General features: G+C 39.0%; 1 protein-coding gene across 5 annotated transcripts in view; it reads left to right on the top strand.

Moving 5' to 3' along the window:
• The window catches only part of ZNF638 (zinc finger protein 638), a 66,798-nt gene extending 48,107 nt beyond the window's left edge, over positions 1 to 18,691 (top strand). For 3 of the 5 annotated variants that reach the window (XM_050943278.1, XM_050943279.1, XM_050943281.1), the window contains exons 22-29: positions 4,234 to 5,689; positions 6,296 to 6,361; positions 7,969 to 9,088; positions 9,277 to 9,348; positions 10,264 to 10,617; positions 15,440 to 15,532; positions 17,452 to 17,570; positions 18,373 to 18,691. In XM_050943278.1, the coding sequence (XP_050799235.1) occupies positions 4,234 to 5,689; positions 6,296 to 6,361; positions 7,969 to 9,088; positions 9,277 to 9,348; positions 10,264 to 10,617; positions 15,440 to 15,532; positions 17,452 to 17,570; positions 18,373 to 18,444 (3,352 nt within the window). In that variant the 3' untranslated portion in view covers positions 18,445 to 18,691. The remainder of the gene's footprint in view (positions 1 to 4,233; positions 5,690 to 6,295; positions 6,362 to 7,968; positions 9,089 to 9,276; positions 9,349 to 10,263; positions 10,618 to 15,439; positions 15,533 to 17,451; positions 17,571 to 18,372) is intronic. The other 2 variants (XM_050943283.1, XM_050943282.1) reach the window with 2 other exon arrangements.
• Positions 18,692 to 19,226: the final 535 nt, after the last annotated feature.

Below are 19,226 nucleotides of genomic sequence, written 5' to 3'. Positions count from 1 at the left end.
AAGATCTATTGCTTCTGTTTCCAAATGCTAAAACAAATTAGAGGAGGTGGTTCAGCTTTCTAAATTTATTTAATACTTCTGTCTAATTGATATAGGCGACTAACTAGATAAATATCTAAACTAGTTTTCCATTAACTTCTACATCAGAATCCAGAAAAAGGAAATAATTATTTTGTAATACTCCATGGAAATTTTTTTAAATGCACCTTGTATGCCTGAATGATTGTAAAACATCTAATTATGGAGTAACTATTCATTGGTTTTAGAATATAAAACATGTTTTGCAAATACTTTTTATCTCAAATGACAGCAGGTCACACTAAGTACTTCCCTGTAGGTGGAGAAAAGATTTTTTTTTTTTTGTCCTTTAACATATTTTCTGTGACTCTTATCCACTTGTGTGTGTGTGTGTGTGTGTGTGTGAGAGAGAGATTTAATCTACAGTGCTCTTTAATAATGGTTCAAAACTTATCATCTAATGTAAAGTTACTATAGTGTTGTGCACTATTATTCTATAGTGTAGTAATATTTTATAAGACTTTATATGTAATGTCACACAGCTGCTAATGGTGTCGTATTTTCAAAGCATAGTTTCTTCATTTTCTGTGCTTCTGATGATTCTCTCATGGTCTGCATGCTGGTTTTGAAAATAATATCAGGCTATGAATGTAAAAGAAAAGTGTATTAAGACATTCCTAAACTTACAAGTGGTGTTCAGAGCACATTGGAAGTTGGAAGCATAGGGGAACTACTTTTGAGCTAGTGGTTCTGAGTCACACCAATATAGATGTTCAGGTAACCTTACTGATTCCAAATTGATGGGTTCTAGGTAGCAGCTGACCTACCAATAAGGCACAATACAATTAATCTTATCCTTATGAGTCCCAGATACTGCACAAAGTAGTACTGTGGCTGGTGAACAAATGGACAAAATAAAGTTTTTGCTTACCAACATCACCCTGTACAGATTCCCTTTCAGCCTACGAGGCAGTTGTCTCCATGTCGGAATGATCCTTACATTCAGCTTTGTAAGCCTTTCTCACCAGGCCTGTTATCCTTTTGAGATATAATCACCATTTAAGAAGCTAAAAAGTAAGTCCCATAATATGGGAAGAGTTCTATTTTATTGTCACGCTTCCCCTCCTCCCCCCTGGAATTTTTCTGTGGAGAAGAATGGGATAGGATAACTTGGGGAGAGAAGGGGGAACAGTATTCCTGATTCCTGTGGATGTTTGAGATAATCTTTAAGAAATCTTGGAATGTTTCTTGACATTTGATCATAATCCAGCATGAAGAAATGGGCTAAAGCCATTTACCAGGCCTTCTGGCTGGGATGATAAACCACTGGCATGAATATCCCGACTGTTTCTAATAGTGAAGATGGTGGTTTCTTTCAGCAAACGTAGTTGAGACTTTTCCGGTTCCAGATTAAGATTCCAGAAGAACTGAAGACTAACCTGCAGTCTTTCTTAATCTGACTTTAAAATGGTGAATTAAGGATTTGCCTCTATTATCTTGCATCCTTTATGGCAGATGCCTGCTCTTTTTTGGGTTGCTGGAGCTGACTCTTTATTTGACCTCTATTAACTCTGATGGGCAGCTCTGAGTGAGGGTGGGTGTTTACACAAATGACTGAAGATGCAAGACTGGAGCATCAGATATTTGTGGGTTTTATCCTTTTTATGCAAAGGGAAATATCCTTCTGGTAGTGCATTATGCCATTTCCTTCCCAAAACATAGCAGGGCTTTGAAGTCCTTGCACCCATTATTTTCAACCGTCTTGATATTTTTGCCTCACTCTTTCATCATTGAACTTACATTCTGGGCAAGGAAGCAGAACTATGCATCAGCCCAGACCATGAAAGTCCAGTTTGAATCTATCAGATTAATGTTTTTTTGGAGACCACCAAGGTACTTTTCTCCCTGAGAGATCACACAGTCCTGAAGATCCACAGACTGATATCAGTTGATTTATATAGGTGATGCATGTGTGTGCACTTACAGCATTCACTGTAAGGAGTTGAAGATGCAAGTAATGTATAGTTTTGCATTATTTGCTGCTATTTAATAAACTTGCTGTTTTTTCCATTCCTAGTAGAAGCTTATGGACAGATTCTCCTCCTTTGCAGATGCTGAGCTATGTGCAGTTTGGCAGGGGAGATGGAGCTTATCTTTGATCAAAATCTCCATGCTTCTTAAATAGACCTAGTCTTTCAGGACTCTTCTTTTGGCTGTGCACTCCATCAAGATGTCCAGATAAGTTTTTTACTACATACGAACACTAGGCAAATGTCGCGGGGAGCTACTGTATAGCAAATAGAAGGGAAATATATTTGAAATGGATCTCACTTTTGGAACATAAAGGAGTCTTTGGTATTCAGAGACCTGTCTTTCTAAGGTTGTTAAATACCAAAGTGTCTTCGTTGTCACGACTGATCAGTGTTTTAATATTTGTGCCACAAGAAACAGATTAGTTTTGTTTGGTCAAAACTAATTGAAACGCTTTCACCCCAGCCACCAGTGTTTGGACATGACTGACTTGAAATGACTAAACTCCAATCAAATTTTTGGAAGGAGAAAATTTTATTTGAGTGGGCAAGTGAGAAAATGTTTCTAATTCCTTTATGAGATCTCCAATTACCATGAAGTAAACAATAAGGCACGGGAGAAAACTCCCAAAATTCCATGCAAGAGCTGTTCAGAAACACACAGGATCCATTACTCCAAGAGAGATTTTTTCTGCTGTACATTGGAATGCTGTGAGCCTGCCACCTTTTAGGGGGAGGACTGCAGTAGATCCCCTATCACAGATGGAAGCTGCTTGACTGCATTTTCCTGCAAGTTTTCGTCTGATTCTTTGATGCGTAATGACAACATAGGTCACAACTGTGCTTAATCTATAGTGATACTTGACCTTCTGAAACAGAACTAGCCCCACTCTTCCTATTTCTCTTCAATATATGTGGCAAACAAAGATGATGGTGTTAGGTGTGAAGTAAGCTTTCAAGGCACTTTGAAGTGTCCGTCTTGTTGTGCTTAGGTGATGGAGATTTATTCTTTATTGATTTTTGGCTGCTTTAATTGTTTTGACTTAATGTAGTCTTTAACACATGTATATCTTACCACATCAAAGTTGGGCCTTCGGTGTTTGATTCCGTTTGCGTCAGCTTTGAACTTTCTTGATGTCAGCATGCCAGGAGTATTAACAAAATGGCAGCCCTTCACGAAGATTCATGTAGTTGTGCATATATTTGTTTATATACTTTGGATCTGAGAAACCATAGTAAAGATCCACATCTTGGTGCATATCCACTTATTAACCAGTTTTCTGTTTATCCCCTCTGGACTGATCATCTACATATGCTTTATCAGCTAACTAGAACATCATAATTGATTGATGTATTGGCATCGTTCCATCTAGTTTTATGTAATCTCAGGATGGCCACTTTCAGGAATCACGAAAAAGGAGGTTTAGACATCTCCAGCTACAAAGTTTCCCAAGAATGTCTATAGACAGTGCTTTCTTCAGAGAAAAAATAATATACTTGCCTGTAACTGTATTTCTCTGAAAAGTGCTATGCTGTACCTTTGTCATCCTGGGCTTTATCATCTTGGGAGCTGACAGTAAGCTTAAACAGCAAAGTGTATAGCATTGCAGAAAGGAGACTCTGTCTGCGTGTGGCCTTTCCCACAATTATAACTGAGATCGTTTCAGTTGAAACTGAAACTGCTTGTTAAACTCTGAACATTTGTGAGAAGTTCAGTAGGGTAGTTACTGTAGAGGATATTATCTTCAAACATCGCTCTTCAAGAGCTGAGAAATTTACCATAGTTTTAGACTATTTTTATATAGGAAAAACTAAGTTACGTTTTGTGTGTTTGTGTACACAGTCTGTCCCACGTCAGGGAATCTAAATTTAAGCTTGCTTGTCAGCTCTGAGGTCACAGGACACATCTATAGTGTATAGTACCTTCAGAGAAATCTAACTACAAGTAAGTAATGTAATTTGAATTATAAGAAGTCTTCAGTACTGAAGTGGATTAGACAAAAATTGTAAACTAATCAGTTATTTACCTCAATAGTCTAACCATTTTAACGCTGATAGGCTAGATTTCCCAATGCTAAGCCACTAATGCATCAGGAAATCCCAACCATTGGCGTCAAGAGGTTACTGATAACTGTGGAATTCTCAACATAGTTTGATTTCTTTTGTTTTTTTTAAATACATTTAGCTCTGACTTGAAAAAAAAACCAGAGGGATCAGGAGTGGTGCAAACAGCAGCTGCTAATCCTCCAGTAGAGACTAGTGTGGCAAAGGAAGAAATCATTTCCAACTCTGTCAAAGCTGAGACTTCAACAGTGCAGATAGAAGCCTCTGAGTTGGAGCCTGAAAGAACGGTACGTGATTCTGCTACAAAACCATCGGAAGTTGAAACATCCAAGGGGGAATCTGAAGTTGCAGTTACTGGCTCAGAAACCAAACCAGCTGATGATGAATTATCCAAAGTTAAATCAGAAGAGATCCTGCTGCCTCCTTTCAACCTTCAGAAGGAAGAGGTAGTTAAAGATAACTCTGAAACAGAATTATTGGAATCTGCTATCACAACTGTAACAGAAAGAGAAACTAAAGTGAAACCTGAAGAATTGCGTGTTCCTGCCAGTGGATCATCAGAAGAGTTATCCAGTGTGGGCAAGCTAGAAGATGTGCAGTCGGACTCTGCTGTGAAACCAGCAACAGTGGAAACAGCTGAGGCTGTTTCTGAAGCAGTGCCACCTGATTCTGCTGAAGTTTCGGTGGAAATGCTGTCAGCTGAAGACATACAACCAAGCAACAAATTGGATACTCCTGTAAAAAATGCTGTTACTGGTACAGTGGAAAATAAACTTGAAATACCTGTGGCCAGTGCTGTGGTGTCTATAGAGAAGAAACCGGAAAAGCCAGTGACCAAAGTTGGGACGGCCTTGGAGAAGAAACCGGAAAAGTCAATGGCTAAGATTGGGACAGCCATGGAGAAGAAACTGGAGAAGCCTGTAGCCAGCGCTGGGGTGGACACAGAGAAGAAACCCGAAAAGCCTGTGGACAATGTTGAGACGGATGTCGAGAAGAAACCCGAAAAGCCTGTGGACAATGTTATAACAGACATAGAGAACATTGAAAAAAATGTGCTGAATGAAAAGAATGAGCGAACTTTAATCAAGGCACATCAGAATAAAGGACCGGGACAAGTTAAAATAGATGAAACCAGCAAAGCAAGTGTGTCAGCTGCAGCATTTGTATCCATCAAGGAACCTACCTCTGTTGGTAAAACAATCTTAAAGGCTGTGGTGTCTATCCCTGATATATCAAAGTCAAGAGTTATGATGCGGAGAAATGAGACTTCTCTAACTAAACCAGAGGAGCAGAAAGCTTCCTCAAAACCTGAGACCAGAAGCAGATCTGCTACTGAGAAGAAACTTTCATCGAAAGAAGTGGGTCAGCCAAGAGCTACTGGCAGCAGATCAAGTCTGCCAGATAGTGTCTCCAAATCTAAACTGGACATAAGTCCTGTTCTTGTAAAGGGAGGCAGTGGGAGGAGTTCATCTCAGCAAGACAAGGACTCAAGAGTGGAATCTAGGGGTAGTTCAAAGCAGTCTCAAGAGAGAGAGAGTAGATCATCCAGCATGAAGAAAGACGACAACAGCAATAAGGTGAGAAGGGCAGGAAGGCTGGTTCAATGTGACTGACCAGTAACTAACTCTGATGCTTCTCCCCGATGTTGAATATGAAACAGTAAGATTATGTTCCCCTTCCCCTTTCTATAAACTATTGAACCGATTTGGGCCAACAGACAAGTTGGAGTAGCAGGATGGCAAGCAACCAGTTGTGTACAACTCAAGTATGTAACTGGTTTGAAAATGTTACTTGGATAAAATTTCAGGAAGGTAACTTCTGTAAGCAGGTCTGTACTGAGTGTCATAACTTTATGTTCTTGGTATAGTTCTGAATGGGAAAGAAGTTTTCTCTCCTTTTGTGAGCTGATGCTTCCATTGTCAAGTCCTAGATTATCCCACACAGGCACTGGTTGCTGAAAGGTGAACAGATAACTAAAAAAGATATTACCGGTGACTTGGTACTAGAGACTATATGCCTGGACTTATAATTGGTGGTTGGCTTAGTTCTGTACATGCCAAGCATGCAGTCAAATGCCTCTATCTGGACTATTTAAAAAGACCTTCATTAAGAGAAGAAGTTGTTTTTGACAAGATGGTTGATTGGCTAACGTGTTTCATTTAAATTTGTGTCTAATTTTGCAGATTCCTGCTGGTCGAATTAGTAAGACTTCTAAAACTGTCTCTAGTGGCAATGTAAAACCAAAAGAGGTAAGGAACCAAACATAGCTGAACTTACAGTAGCGATTTTCTTTGAGAACAAAATGAGTTTAGCTTTATTTCTTGAGAGCTCTTGCTTAGTGGATTTTTCAGAATATTGTTCATTAGAACTTTTTATTAGTTATCTGTAAAATATGTTCATCTTGGGGAAAAGAGAGCCTGAGTTTCCTGTTTCAGGAATATAAAAAGCTTAACTTTTTTTGAAGGGGTAATTTTTAGGTCCTAAATTTCGCCTTCTTTAAAAAGGAGCCTGTTTGACTATTAAATCTCAAATTTGCCTATCTTAGATCTCTTACTTCCAAGTGCAGTTATGAGGCATGGGATAAGAATGACAGAGACAATCTTCCCAGGTCCTCTCTCAAATAACTGGTGTAATGGAAGGGATTAAAACCAACCATAACAACAGTGCCTCTCCCATAAACAAATAATTTGTATGCTTTATGCTAGAGAGAAACAATACTTACATTCCGGATATACCTTTGGTTGAAATAAAGGATTGGTAGGGATTAGGTTTTTATAGTTTTTACAAATAGCTGAGTTGAAGAAGTCTAAACTTATGACTGTCCCTCTGTTTCATATTGTTTGGGGGTTTTGGCAGGAACGGGGTGGGGGGGGAGTCACCGTTTTTCAATATTAGGTGCTTCCTTTGCTCACCATAAAGCATATGTTGACTGCCACTATTTCCAGAGCTGTGCTAAAATCACATGGTATAGATGCTGCAAATTGAAGAAGTCACAGTAAATGTGGAAAGTCAGTTACTAATCAGGAATTGATGATGTGTAGCTTTATTTTTCACCATTCTACAGCTATTTGACGCACAGTATTTCTCCACTTGCAGGGGAAAAAAGAAGACACAAAACTTGCTCTAGTTAGAGATGTGTAGCCAACCACTCTCTCCTTCCCCTCCAGTCTTGGCTATATATTCCATCTGCCTTACGTGATAATCTTCTTGTCCTATTTTGCTTTCTGATCAGTAGAGAGAAACTGTTTTTAGTGCTTATTGTCTGCAAAATTTGAGAAGACCACCTACAATGACTTAATTTTTGAGTTCCAAAGAAGTCATTTAAAAAAAACTTGACTGTATTCTCTTTCCTTTCTTAAAATGGCATGTGACATTGCAGGTCTATCAGTTCTTTGTACTGGCAATTTGATTTTGCCAGGACTACTGAAAAATAAGGAATAAGTGTACAGTCGCTTTTTATATAGCTATGGTGTTTGATAGGAAAGAGAGTCAAATTGCTTTGAGCCTAAACTGTTACAGGAACAAGTTTTTACGTCTCTATTATTTTTCATTCCATGAGTTTCTTGTGTATGTATTCCTGTTGATATGTATCCAGTCACATAATTAATGTTTTGTGCCGCATGTGCAAAATAAAATGTCTTTGATTTCAGTGGGATTTGTCCATTTTAGTGTATGATACATTGGTTAGCTATTGGACTTTAAAATTTCACTGTCAAATTCAAACTGAAGATACCTTTCACAACCACTGAATTCACTTGAAAAATTGCAGTTTCATGTACTGTCTTAAAATGTGGATGGCAGACATTATAGTATTGGTGCACTTTGCCTACTAAATTTATAGTTTTACATTTCACAGGAAGAAGAGCTTTTCCCATTTAACTTGGATGAGTTTGTTACTGTGGATGAGGTTGTAGAAGAGACAGACTCTCCTCTTCAAACCAGACGAAATCCCCCCCGGGGGAAAAGAAAAGACTCTGCTAAAAATAACTCTTCCTCTGAGCCTATTGCTAAGAGGAAGAAAGGTAAAAGCTCCATAGCACATGTTGATGAGAGCGAATTATCCTTTGTCACTTTGGATGAGATTGTAGAAGAGGAGGAGATGACTGCACAACTGGTAGGAGACTCCAATTTAGAAGCAATAACAGACCCACAGAGTCTAGTTACTGTGGATGAAGTAAATGAAGAAGAGGAGCTGATTTCAGAAGCAGTAAAAGACCCACAATCACTTGTTACTTTAGATGAGATATCTGAACAGGAAGAATTTTCTTCACATGATTTACCCAAAGATGTCTCCAGTTCAGTTTCAGAGGAGCAAGATCTTCTGAAAGCAGAACCCTTGGTAACTGTGGATGAAATAGGAGAAGTTGAAGAGCTCCCTCTAAATGAGCCTTCAGATTTGAATATTGAGGAGACCTTAAAACCTAAGGAAGAGGATGATAAAAGGGCTATTGAGGATCCGGGAGACTTTATCTCTTCTCAGCTGCCTGAAGATCCTAGTACTTTAGTGACAGTAGATGAAATACAGGAAGACAGTGATGATCAGCCTCTAGTAACTTTAGATGAAGTTACTGAAGATGACGAAGACTTTTTGGCAGATTTCAACCGTTTAAAAGAGGAACTAAACTTTGTTACTGTAGATGAAGTTGGGGAGGAGGATGAAGAAGAAGAAAATACTTTTATAGGCACAAACCTGGAAGAGGAGGATATTGTTGCAATTGCAGGACCAGAAGAAATGGAAATTCTGGCAGACATAGGGCGAGAAGGGGAGGATATTTTTGCAAACTCAAAGTCAGAAGAAAAGGTGACTCTTGAAGCTGACACAAAGGAAATAGAAAATAAGACCCTTGTAGCAGATACACAGGAGGCAGATGAGGCACTTTCAGCAAATACAGAGGAGACTGAAAAAGCTGAAACTTGGAACAAGACAAGTGAAAAAGAGATCAAAGGAGAAACTGAGAGTGAGCAGCAGTCTGCAGGTAGGAACTGATACAGTTTTATAGATGCATTTTAAAAGATGTAATTAAACAATTAACATAAAGACATTTAAAATTACGCTAAGTAGCCAGTATCTGACAGGGCAGATAACTGGATGTTGTATCAACGAAGAGAAAAAATAAACTACCTAAATAAAAGCCTAGAAGTTAAATATTATCTTTAATTACAGAGCTAAGCCTGAGCAAAGCGCATGAGTCAAATGAAATGGGGAGACAAACTAAGAACAAGCATCAGCCTCCAGGTAGGAAGTAGAGCCAGAAATGGACAGAAGCATTTGTGATATACAACTGCAGACAAATTAAGGTCAAATATCTTAGAATAAGTATAAAAGGGCGAGAGCTTAGCAGGGAGAGCTTTATAAAATTTGAATAAAGTTGCAAGGAAAATGAATGACTCTCACCAATGCTAGTGCATAGTGTCGATCCATTACTGCCAAGTTTTCCCTCACATCAGTGCTGATGCATTTCAGTTCTGATATGCAGTATCTCCTGTTTTAGTTATCTTCCCCACTCCTGACCTGAATTAGGATATAAATATGGGTGTCCAGAAGTGAAGGATTTATAGATTAAACCATTATCCTACTTAGTCCCTGTGCAATTGATAGTCCTCTGGACATACACGACTAATGGAGAAGAAGGAAAGATGCACAATGCAGATGGGGAAAAATTGCAGAGGCCACAAATTTCATAATTACAACAGGGAACTTTTAAAACTTTAGCTTATTTTAATCAGTAGGCATCACTTTAGTGCCAGTTTGGTCAATCCAAAAGGAATAATTGTATTTTTTCACATTCTATAGAAAATTGTAACAGTCACATAAGTCTGTACATGTCACAGATCTATTAGCACGTTTTCTAAACTGTTTTTAGACTCTGATTTCTATATGAATCTAAATTAAAGACTTATCTCAGACTTTCATTTGTATGAAAACATACTGCGTAATATCAGCAAAATGTGGTGAAAAATTATTTCCTTTCATCATTCTCTGGGAGAAGCACATTTACAAAGTTACATGCACATATAAAAGGCTTTTTTAAAAATTGCCAAATGCTTAAAATTTTCATTTGTAATTTTAAGGGTATTGATAAATCTGAAGAAATGCTGTTTGATACATGGTAAATGAATAAATATAATTCTTTGTTCTCTATTTATGTAGTGAAGACCCCAGGCAAAAGAGGTAGACCTAGGAAAAGACCAATTGTTCCACCGCCTGAGACACCTGTTGAAACAGAGCAAGACAAGTGTGACAAGAACACTGAGGAGACAGCAGATAAAACAGAATTAGTGGAAGGCTCAACATCTGATTCCAACAAGGAGAAAATAGGAAAGGGAACCTTGACTACCCCAGAATCAAATAGTTTGAGTGAAGACAGTCAGACTACAACCGTTACAGATTCTGTATCTAGTTCTTTATTACCTGATCTAAATGCAAGTCTGCTGCCTGATGCAGATATAAAGCAGGAAGGCTGCAGTGAGACGCCTTCACAATCTTCTGAAAAACCTGTGAAAGGTAAGAGCTGGTGTAGAGATTTGTCATCTAGTTTGTTCATAATTTTTCATTGGAGTCTCTTCCATTTTCACCCTAAAGGGAAGTTTGTAGCTGTTTTCATAACAGAACATTTTGGAAACTGCTTTGTTGTTTTTTTTAATTTTTGCCCCTTTAGGTTTTTTGGCTTGGCTTAAGTGTATACTACATGGCACAACATCATAGAATTCCCATAGCTAGAATTCAGGAACACTGATGTTTACTGTTCTCAGCTTCTTCCCCTCTACAGGCCCCAAACTCCTCCAGGATTCCAGGTACAATTTGCTTCCCCCTAGTCTCTGGTCCAAAGGTCAAGTTGAACAGATTAACAGTAGAGACAGATTCTTAGGTGCACATGCTAGGATGGAAAGTTTCAAGCAATGAGGAGGTGGGCAAATTCAGTACTCATTAGTGCTTCCCTAGTCTCCCCAGCCTTTAGAAAGTTGTTCCTTGATTCTGTTCTCATTCATGACAGTGTTTCTGCAGATTCACAATATGAGATAGTGTGCCGTGCCACATTACTTATGGAACCCATTTTAAAATGGTGAACTGTTGGGGGAGTTTCAGAGTGGTAGCTGTGTTAGTCTGTATTAGCTTAAACAATGAGTCCTTATGGCACCTTAGAGACTAACAAATTTATTTGGGCAAGCTTATGTTCAAATAAATTTGTTAATGTCTAAGGTGCCACAAGGACTCCTCATTGTTCTCATTGGGGGAGTGTGCATATTAATCCTCTGTTTTGAGCATTCTAGAATCATAGAATATCAGGGTTGGAAGGGACCTCAGGAGGTCATCTAGTCCAACCCCCTGCTCAAAGCAGGACCAATTCCCAACTAAATCAGTGCAGCCAGGGCTTTGTCAAGCCTGACCTTAAAAACCTCTAAGAAAGGAAATCCCACCACCTCCCTAGGTAACCCATTCCAGTGCTTCACCACCCTCCTAGTGAAAAAGTTTTTCCTAATATCCAACCTAAACCTCCCCCACTGCAACTTGAGACCATTACTCCTTGTTCTGTCACCTGCCACCACTGTGAGAAGTTTAGATCCATCCTCTTTGGAACCCCCTTTCAGATAGTTGAAAGCAGCTATCAAACCCCTCCCCCCATTCTTCTCTTCTGCAGACTAAACAATCCCAGTTCCCTCAGCCTCTCCTCATAGGTCATGTGCTCCAGCCCCCTAATCATTTTTGGGCACTACATTAGCCTTTTTCCAGTCATCTGGGACCTACCCCAATCGCCAGGAGTTTTCAGAGATAACGGCCAATGACTCTGCAATCACATCCATCAACTCCTTTAGCACCCTCAGATGCAGCGCATCCAGCCCCATGGACTTGTGCTCGTCCAGCTTTTCTAAATAGTTGATTACAAGATTACAAACGCCTCCAATTGTTACTCAAATTCAAGCTGCAAAGTCCTGCAGCTTTATATTGCGGTGCATTAATGTTTGGGAGCTCAGATACTCACAAAGATTTTTTTCCTCTGTTTTCTACACTAGTAAGCACAACGATGCTTCTATTCTAACTGAGGCCTTTGGCCAGAATCATAATATAATTGTTTACTGCTAATAATAACAATGCAGTCAATCATTTCCTAGGTCAGGGGAACCTGTCAATCTGCATGTCTCCAGAAGCAAATGTTTTTTGGTATTACCTTAGACCAAGTTAACCAGGAAACTCTTTCCACAGACCCTTACTTTTTTTTAATGGAATCAGTGTTCTCCAGTCCAAATGAAACTAGTTGACATCTGTGCAGTATTTAAAATTCAGTACTGAGCAGCATATCTGTCAGTTACATCTGTATAACATAAGTTTGTGTTTCAGTAAACTGAAATGCACTGAGAATGTTACAACAGTCTGCATGTCCTCCTAACGTTTTAATTTTTATGTGGCTACAGAAGTCAGTCTTAAGTACCTACATTGGGAACTGAAATTTGGTAATAGCGTGCTCTTCAGTCTAGCCGACAAAGGTATAATGGGATCCAGTGGCTGGAAGTCAAAGCTAAACAAATTCAAACTAGAAATAAAGTGCAAATTTTTATCAGAGTAATTAACCATTGGAACAGCTTATCCAGGTATCTCACTGGAGATTTTTAAATCGAGTGGGTTTTTTCCTAAATGATGCAATCTAGTTCAGTCACAGATAGATATTGGACTTAAAGCAGGAATTAATTCAGGGAAGTGAAATCCCTGCAAGTTGCATGGGCCCTTTTTAAAGACACCATAATAGAGGCCCAACTTCAATGTATACCCCAAATTAAGAAACACAGTAAAAGAACTAAAAAAGAACCACCATGGCTTAACAGCCATGTAAAAGAAGCAGTGAGAGATAAAAAGACTTCGTTTAAAAAGTGGAAGTCAAATCCTAGTGAGGCAAATAGAAAGGAGCACAAACACTGCCAGCTTAAGTGCAAGAGTGTAATAAGAAAAGCCAAAGAGGAGTTTGAAGAACGGCTAGCCAAAAACTCCAAAGGTGGTAATAAAATGTTTTTTAAGTACATCAGAAGCAAGAAGCCTGCTAAACAACCAATGGGGCCCCTTGACGATCGAAATACAAAAGGAGCGCTTAAAGACGATAAAGTCATTGCGGAGGAACCAAATGTATTCTTTGCTTCATCTTCACGGCTGAGGATGTTAGGGAGATTCCCAAACCTGAGCCGACTTCTATAGGTGACAAATCTGAGGAACTGTCACAGATTGAAGTGTCACTAGAGGAGGTTTTGGAATTAATTGATAAACTCAACATTAACAAGTCACCGGGACCAGATGGCATTCACCCAAGAGTTCTGAAAGAACTCAAATGTGAAGTTGCGGAACTATTAACTAAGGTTTGTAACCTGTCCTTTAAATCGGCTTCGGTACCCAATGACTGGAAGTTAGTTAATGTAACACCAGTATTTAAAAAGGGCTCTAGAGGTGATCCCGGCAATTACAGACCGGTAAGTCTAACGTCGGTACCAGGCAAATTAGTCCAAAACTAGTTAAGAATAAAATTGTCAGACACAGAGAAAAACATAAACTGTTGAGCAATAGTCAACGTGGTTTCTGTAAAGGGAAATCATGTCCTACTAATCTATTAGAGTTCTTTAAAGGGGTCAACAAACATGTGGACAAGGGGGATCCAGTGGACATAGTGTACTTAGATTTCCAGAAAGCCTTTGACAAGGTCCCTCACCAAAGGCTCTTACGTAAATTAAGCTGTCCTGGGATAAAAGGGAAGGTCCTTTCATGGATTGAGAACTGGTTAAAAGACAGGGAACAGAGGGTAGGAATTAATGGTAAATTCTCAGAATGGAGAGGGGTAAGTAGTGGTGTTCCCCAAGGGTCAGTCCTAGGACCAATCCTATTCAATTTATTCATAAATGATCTGGAGAAAGGGGTAAACAGTGAGGTGGCAAAGTTTGCAGATGATACTAAACTACTCAAGATAGTTAAGACCAAAGCAGATTGTGAAGAACTTCAAAAAGATCTCACAAAACTAAGTGATTGGGCAACAAAATGGCAAATGAAATTTAATGTGGATAAATGTAAAGTAATGCATATTGGAAAAAATAACCCCAACTGTACATACAATATGATGGGGGCTAATTTAGCTACAGTGAGTCAGGAAAAAGATCTTGGCGTCATCGTGGATAGTTCTCTGAAGATGTCCACGCAGTGCACACAGGCGGTCAAAAAAGCAAACAGGATGTTAGGAATCATTAAAAAGGGGATAGAGAATAAGACTGAGAATATATTATTGCTCTTATATAAATTGATGGTACACCCACATCTCGAATACTGTGCACAGATGTGGTCTATTCACCTCAAAAAAGATATTCTAACACTAGAAAAGGTTCAGAAAAGGGCAACTAAAATGATTAGGGGTTTGGAGAGGGTTCCATACGAGGAAAGGTTAAAGAGGCTAGGCCTCTTCAGCTTGGAAAAGAGGAGACTAAGAGGGGATCTGATAGAGGTCTATAAAATCATGAGTGATGTGGAGAAAGTGGATAAGGAAAAGTTATTTACTTATTCCCATAATACAAGAACTAGGGGTCACCAAATGAAATTAATAAGCAGCAGGTTTAAAACAAATAAAAGGAAGTTCTTCTTCGCCCAGTGCACAGTCAACTTGTGGAACTCCTTATCTGAGGAGGTTGTGAAGACTGGGACTACAACAATGTTTAAAAGGGAACTGGATAAATTCATGGTGGCTAAGTCCATAAATGGCTGTTAGCCAGGAAGGTTAAAGAATGGTGTCCCTAGCCTCTGTTCATCAGAGGATGGAGATGGATGGCAGGAGAGAGATCACTTGATCATTGCCTGTTAGGTTCACTCCCTCTGGGGCACCTGGCATTGGCCACTGTCGGTAGACAGATACTGGGCTAGATGGACCTTTGGTTTGACCCGGTACGGCCGTTCTTATGTTCTTATGAAGTTCTGTGGCATGTGTTATAAGGGAGGTCAGAGTTGATCAGAGTGGTCCCTTCTAGCCTTGGAATCTATGAATTCTGAGCTGATGTTTCTACAAGGGAGAAACTAAGAGCAGTTTAGTGCTTCTTTTGTCTGTAATGAGCTTCATGCTGGAAACAAGGCACTTGCAATGACACAGTGAAACATAAATGTTGAATTTCAAGTTTATCTAGTGATACGATCCCTATGTCTATTTAAAAAAAAACCAAACTCTCTAGGTTGGCAAACAGTGAATGAAGCAGTAACGGTCATAGACAGGTTTTTGCTTCCCATACTAATGAAAACTATTTAAGCTATGTACCGAATACTTTTTTGATTAGTGTAAGTCCTTGCTACAAACTCTATTTTATGGCTTTAACAGATGAATTGGGATCAGGAGATACAGAACCAGAGTCTAAACGAAGAAAAGTGGATTCCTCAGCAGATAAATTGAAGACACCAAGCACTCCAAAAGGTAAAATCTAAAATCTTGGTTTAAAGTTCTAAATCCCAATAAAACTTGATTTTATTAACAAATATCTTAATTATAGGAACTGTGAGCACTGTTTATGCATGTTTATAAATAAAATATATGCATACATACATTGAATAATCCAATGTTTCTGATGGATGAAATACCTTTTTACACCTGAGAGAGCAAATTATTTGATTGTTCAAGGTTTATTTCTAGTGCTGTGAATGATTTGCTAAGGTGTTCTGTTCCGTAAGGGTATGTCTACACTGCAGTTAGACACCCGTGGCTGACACGTGCCAGTTGACTTGGGCTAAGGAGCTATTTAGTTGTAGTGTACACGTTTGGGCTTGGGCTAGAGCCTGAGCTCTGGGACACTGGAGGGTCTACCCTGGAATTGAACAGACGTGGGATTTTAATTGCAGTGTAGACATATCCTAAGATTTAAGGCTTTTTGTATGTTGGGAGTTGAGATGTCCATGTGAACTGATCTTTGTGGTGCCATAATTTTTAATTTTGTTTGCAGTGTTTTTGTAGCCATGTTGAATTACTGGATTTGGGACGCATTTACATGCACAGGGCAAAGGAATTTATTAGGAAATTTGAATTCTGACATGATGCTTGTATAAAATTGTCCATGATCTAGAGCATGCTTGCATAATTCACGTAATGAATTGTACACTGCTACCTCGATATAACGCCACCTGATATAATGCGGTAAAGGGGGTTTTGATAACTGCTTTCAACTACCTGAAAGGGGGTTGCAAAGAGGATGGATCTAGACTGTTCTCAGTGGTACCAGATGACAGAACAAGGAGTAATGGTCTCAAGTTGCAGTGAGGGAGGTTTAGGTTGGATATTAGGAAAAAAATTTTCACTCAGAGAGTGGTGAAGCACTGGAATGGGTTCCCTAGGGAGGTGGTGGAATCTCCTTCCTTAGAGGTTTTTAAGGTCAGGCTTGACAAAGCCCTGGCTGGGCTGATTTAGTTGGGAATTGGTCCTGCTTTGAGCAAGGGGTTGGACTAGACCTCCTGAGGTCCCTTCCAACCCTGATATTCTATGATTCTAAAGCAGTGGGGCGGGAGGCAGGGCTGCACACTCTGGTGGATCAAAGCAAGTTCAGTACAACACAGTTTCACCTATAACGCAGTAAAATTTTTTAGCTCCCAGGAACAGCGTTATATCAAGGTAGAGGTGTATTATGTTTATGGAGAACAGTACATATAAAATGATTTAAATGATGCAAAGACTAACAAGGCACTTAATAATTACAAATTATACCTTACATCTTATGTTCCTAAAGTTCATGCTTCAGGGGGTCAGGAAAGGTTACCTCCTCAAAACCACAACATATTCTTGGTTTTCTTTGATCTCTTTCCTCTGATTCATCAGACCTCGGACACTGGATGGGTAGGACTGTGCTCTGAGGTGGCACCGAGCATTCTGTCTTTCACATGCTTAGCTGGTTGAGTCATACTATATGTGCCCAGGGTCTACATATGTGGGATCAGGAAGGAGTTTTTCCCCTGGGTCAGGTTGGCAGCGACCATGCAGATTTACCCCTTCCTTTGTAGCATGGAGTGAAGGTCACTTGCTAGGACTATCTGGATATATCTCACTTAATTTTTCCCCATTTCCGGGGCCTTGGGAACTAATGCACCTTGGTCCCTCCTATTCTGTTCCTGTGGCACATAATGGTTTAGTCTTCTGTGGGCTGTAATACCGAAATAACTAATTTTGGTTCTTGGGGTTAGCATGCAGGTGAAGAGTTAGTGATCCCTTCCGGCCTTACCAGAAGACGGCCACCACCAGCACCACATGCACACACGTGTGTATTTGGGCTAAATTTACCTGGTAGATTTTAATTCAGAGTTGTTGATGAATTGTTTAACTTTTTTTCCCTTCTCTCTCTTTTTTTTAAGGTTTAGATTTTCTTGTTCCAAAGGCTGGCTACTTCTGTCAGATCTGCTCTCTCTTCTACGCAGGTGAAATGTCTATGAAAAATCATTGCAAGACACTGCGTCATCAGCAGAATATGGAGGTAACAATTTTTGCTTCTTTCCCTTTAAATCGAAGTAATAAAGTACCTGAGATTTTGTTCTATGGACAGCTAATTATCTCAGGTAGTGGTTTTGCTAATCTGACAGGTTCTAGGTGAAAAGAATGGTTTGTAAACCAGTTGCAGAAAGATGCAAATTATATTGTTTTTTTCAATACCATAACATTCATGGCTATGTTCTGTAGATCAAATAAAAATTGTAGTACACTCTTGAAGTTATATTTTAAATTGAAGAAATGAAATTATTAACCGCTTAATGACCCTGATCATTGAGTTTAATGCTGAGAAATCCTATCTGTGATATCTTCCCCTCTTACGAAGGTGTGGGAGGGATATTACTTGTCTTACCATCTTTCGCAAATCTCCATAAGAGCCTAGCCTTGCAATATGTGAGTCCTCAAGGCTCCAGACTGTGATTAAAATGGCTTCACATGTAACTTAAGATACTAATTTGACAGTCAGAAAATTTAATTTAGGAGTCCTTTACATCATCTCCCTGGTGGTGCAGGTGTGTGATTTGAGAGAGTAAGAGGAGCATTGATAAGTGCATTTGACCAGCAGACCTGAAGATGAGAGAGTCTCTAGGCAAAATTAACTGGCAAACTTTGGTGGAGATTGGGTCTAGTCAATATCAGGAGTTGGTCAGATTCTGGATGTTTAGTACACGTAAATGTGCATTGTTTTTAGAACATGATGCATATCCTGCCAGAGAGAATAAAGTGTTAACCGTGGTGTCTTGTCATTGGCTACAAAGTAAGATGTTTTAAAATATTTTTCCCCACAGAAATTCATGGCCAAGCAAAAGGATGGGGAAGATGAGGAGGAAGATGAGGGAGAGGAACTTAGTTCCAGGTGATCTCAGGAGGAGAGAAGAATTCTTTAAAACAATTTAATTTAGGGTCCAGTAAATTTTGTGTCTTTTGTTATGGTTTAATTTGTAATTTTCTTTCAGAAACAAGCTCTGATGTTGTATAAATTTGAGTTCAAGGTAGACAAAGACAGAAGAAAATGTATGGTGGTTTTGATTTCTATATCAAATCATCTGGCTTGGGAGAGAGCTCTTAAGTGTTGAAATAAATGTTCTTACTGTATAGTTAACACCATGTGATTGTGTTTGGTGTAATTTCATGTTTAGCAGTTTACTACATCACTGTAGAGGATTTATGGAAGCTCTTCCAGAGATCCAGATTTAGTGTTTCTTTGCAGATCTTAGCTATTGAAATTTCAATCTTCACATGTTTCATGTAGAGTTGGGTGAATTGTCTTCCGAGAACAGTAAATTGATTGAAAAAAATATTATTTGAGGCATCAATTATTTACCAGTTCGGGTCAAATTTGAATAGTTTCAGTTGAAAAAACTGCAAACAGAAATTGTGGAAATGTCAAAATGGTTCATTCTGAGTTGACATTTCTGAAACAAAATGTCTGTTTCACCCAAACATTTTTTCAGTGTCTTCTCTGGTTTTTCTTTCTAATCAAAATTGAATTTTGTTTGAGGAATTAACTGATATTTTTTCTTCAGATTTTTCAGTTTGGCCATGGAATGGAAAAATCTGTTTGCTCACTGTAGTTTCATGTGTTCTAAAGGCCTGATCCCACACCTTTTGAAATCAATGCAGTTTTGTTCTTACGTCATTG

Source organism: Gopherus flavomarginatus, chromosome 3, assembly GCF_025201925.1.
Source record: "Gopherus flavomarginatus isolate rGopFla2 chromosome 3, rGopFla2.mat.asm, whole genome shotgun sequence".
In the NCBI taxonomy this organism is placed as follows: Eukaryota; Metazoa; Chordata; order Testudines; family Testudinidae; genus Gopherus; species Gopherus flavomarginatus.
The sequence above is the reverse complement of the archived record's forward strand: the minus strand, read 5'-3'. Positions and strand labels throughout refer to the sequence as shown.